Source organism: Alnus glutinosa, chromosome 11, assembly GCF_958979055.1.
Source record: "Alnus glutinosa chromosome 11, dhAlnGlut1.1, whole genome shotgun sequence".
In the NCBI taxonomy this organism is placed as follows: domain Eukaryota; kingdom Viridiplantae; phylum Streptophyta; class Magnoliopsida; order Fagales; family Betulaceae; genus Alnus; species Alnus glutinosa.
The window spans coordinates 7,646,036-7,647,882 of record NC_084896.1 but is presented as its reverse complement, the minus strand read 5'-3'; the positions used below and the strand labels follow the sequence as shown (position 1 = coordinate 7,647,882).

The following is a 1,847-nucleotide window of genomic DNA, read 5'->3' as shown; positions in this document are numbered from 1 at the left end:
GAAGAAGAAAAAGACAAGAGGATAATCCAAAGAACACGGCCATTGAAATAAATAACAGACAATAACGAGTAATATTACAGAAACACAAAAATTGAAGGCCTATCAAACTTCAGACCTATATTCAAAGTAGCCATCAATGCTATAATAATTAACGTACCCAATTAGAAACAATATATAAAAATAAAAATAAAAATTCTTTTTTCATTTTTTAATCTTTATTTGTATTTTATTACTCCGTATGTTGACAAGAAATGGTAAAGCAAAAAGAAGAAAAACGTGTACGGAAAAAATTGAGTTCCTTTAATTTTCTTCTTCCAAAATTTTCACTTATATTCATGAATAAAAAAAAAAAAAAAAATCACCAATCTCATAATGTTCTCAGGTTGATCATAATGAACATTCTATGATGTTGCATGCCCCATAAAATTAAAATTAAAATTAAAAAAAGAAAAAAAGAGATAAAACTAAAGTTATTAAAAGAACCCATTTGACATACAATGAGAGAGATAGAGAATAACCATAATCTCTTGTCAAGATTCGCCATGTCCATGCCCATGCCCTTGTCCGTGTGTATTTTCATGAGCTTCCTCTTCTTCCTTTATCTCTTGTTGGACCTCCACCATCTCAGGCTCAGCCGAGGCGGTTGCCGGCGGCGGACGCGGCGGCGGAGGGCCGACTCTGCCGTCGAGGCACGACGAGCACTTCCTCTCGACCCAGCTCTCGAAGTCGTACTGTCCATGACCCATGATGCGGCGACCGGAGCAAAGCCGGCCGATCATGCCGGCTATGACTCCGAGAATGGTTATCACTGCAAGTACGGCGATCACGGGCCCCACCGACCCGCGGCCCGAGTGGGCCGTGTAGGCTTGCTGGGTCACCGCCAGCGGCGGTGGCTGTTGGTCTATTGGAGTAGACATGTGAGTGTGTCGCTTACAAAAATCTTTTGGGTTTTTGAGAGGTTTAAGGGAGTTGGGCTCGAGAGTTTCTTTGGAAAGTAGGGAAAAGTGAAAAAATTAGAAGCTGGGTTTGTTTGGAAACAATGAATTCGACGAGGATTAAATATTAGATCCTGATCGAAGATGGAAAATTTTTCAGGGTTTTGTGTGTTTACAAGAGAGACAAGAAACAGTAGGGGTAGTTCATGGAAAGAGAAAGAAAATGAGAGAAAGTTTTGTGATCGGTGCTCAAAAGCTGTAGAAAAGACCTCTAGAGATTTATAGTTTTATTTTTTTACTTCAAGCTCAAGTTTTCCAAGAGGAAGAAGGATCTACTTGATTTGATGTGGTAAAAATATGGAGAGAGAGAGAGAGAGAGAGAGAGCGAGAGAGTGAGGAGAGGAGGAAGTGGGGGGAATGTTTTAAGCAGCAAAGCCCAAGAAGAAAAAACCCTTTTCAAATGGTGGGGAATTTGGATCTACTCCCCTTTATTTATTGTAAAAGTGTACGTATAATTGTCTTTTTACATTCTTTGAAAATGTAAAAAGATAATTATGCTTTTACTGTTTAATTAAATTGAAAAAATCCTCTTCATTTCAAATGAAAATGATCCTTGTCCAATGGTAGGAGAGTTTCCTGGGAACCTTTTATGGGGTTTGACATACTTCAAAAATAGAAATAACTGAATGAATTTGTTGTTGATATATATTGCGTACAATAATCAATAATTATGAATAATATAGAATCTATAAGAGAAAATTAAAATATAAATTGACATGATTTGACAATGTATTTACGTTTATATAAGTGTGATTATATTTCAGTATATGATTAAGGGTTACAACACAAAATACTTATAAGAAAATCTTAATTATATGAAAATATTTTGAAAAATCCTAAAATACTTTGTAC

The 1,847-nt window shown here is 36.3% G+C and overlaps 1 protein-coding gene across 1 annotated transcript; it reads right to left on the bottom strand.

The window, feature by feature from the left end:
- Positions 1-340: 340 nt before the first annotated feature.
- On the bottom strand, positions 341-1,384 carry LOC133882127 (uncharacterized). The gene has a single exon (XM_062321235.1). It carries the CDS (start codon positions 915-917, stop codon positions 531-533), a length of 387 nt encoding a protein of 128 aa, XP_062177219.1. The 5' UTR covers positions 918-1,384; the 3' UTR covers positions 341-530.
- Positions 1,385-1,847: the final 463 nt, after the last annotated feature.

What these genes read in the sequence shown, in the direction of transcription:
- LOC133882127 (XM_062321235.1), bottom strand. Translation starts at nt 917, where the DNA reads ATGTCTACTCCAATAGACCAACAGCCACCGCCGCTGGCGGTGACCCAG.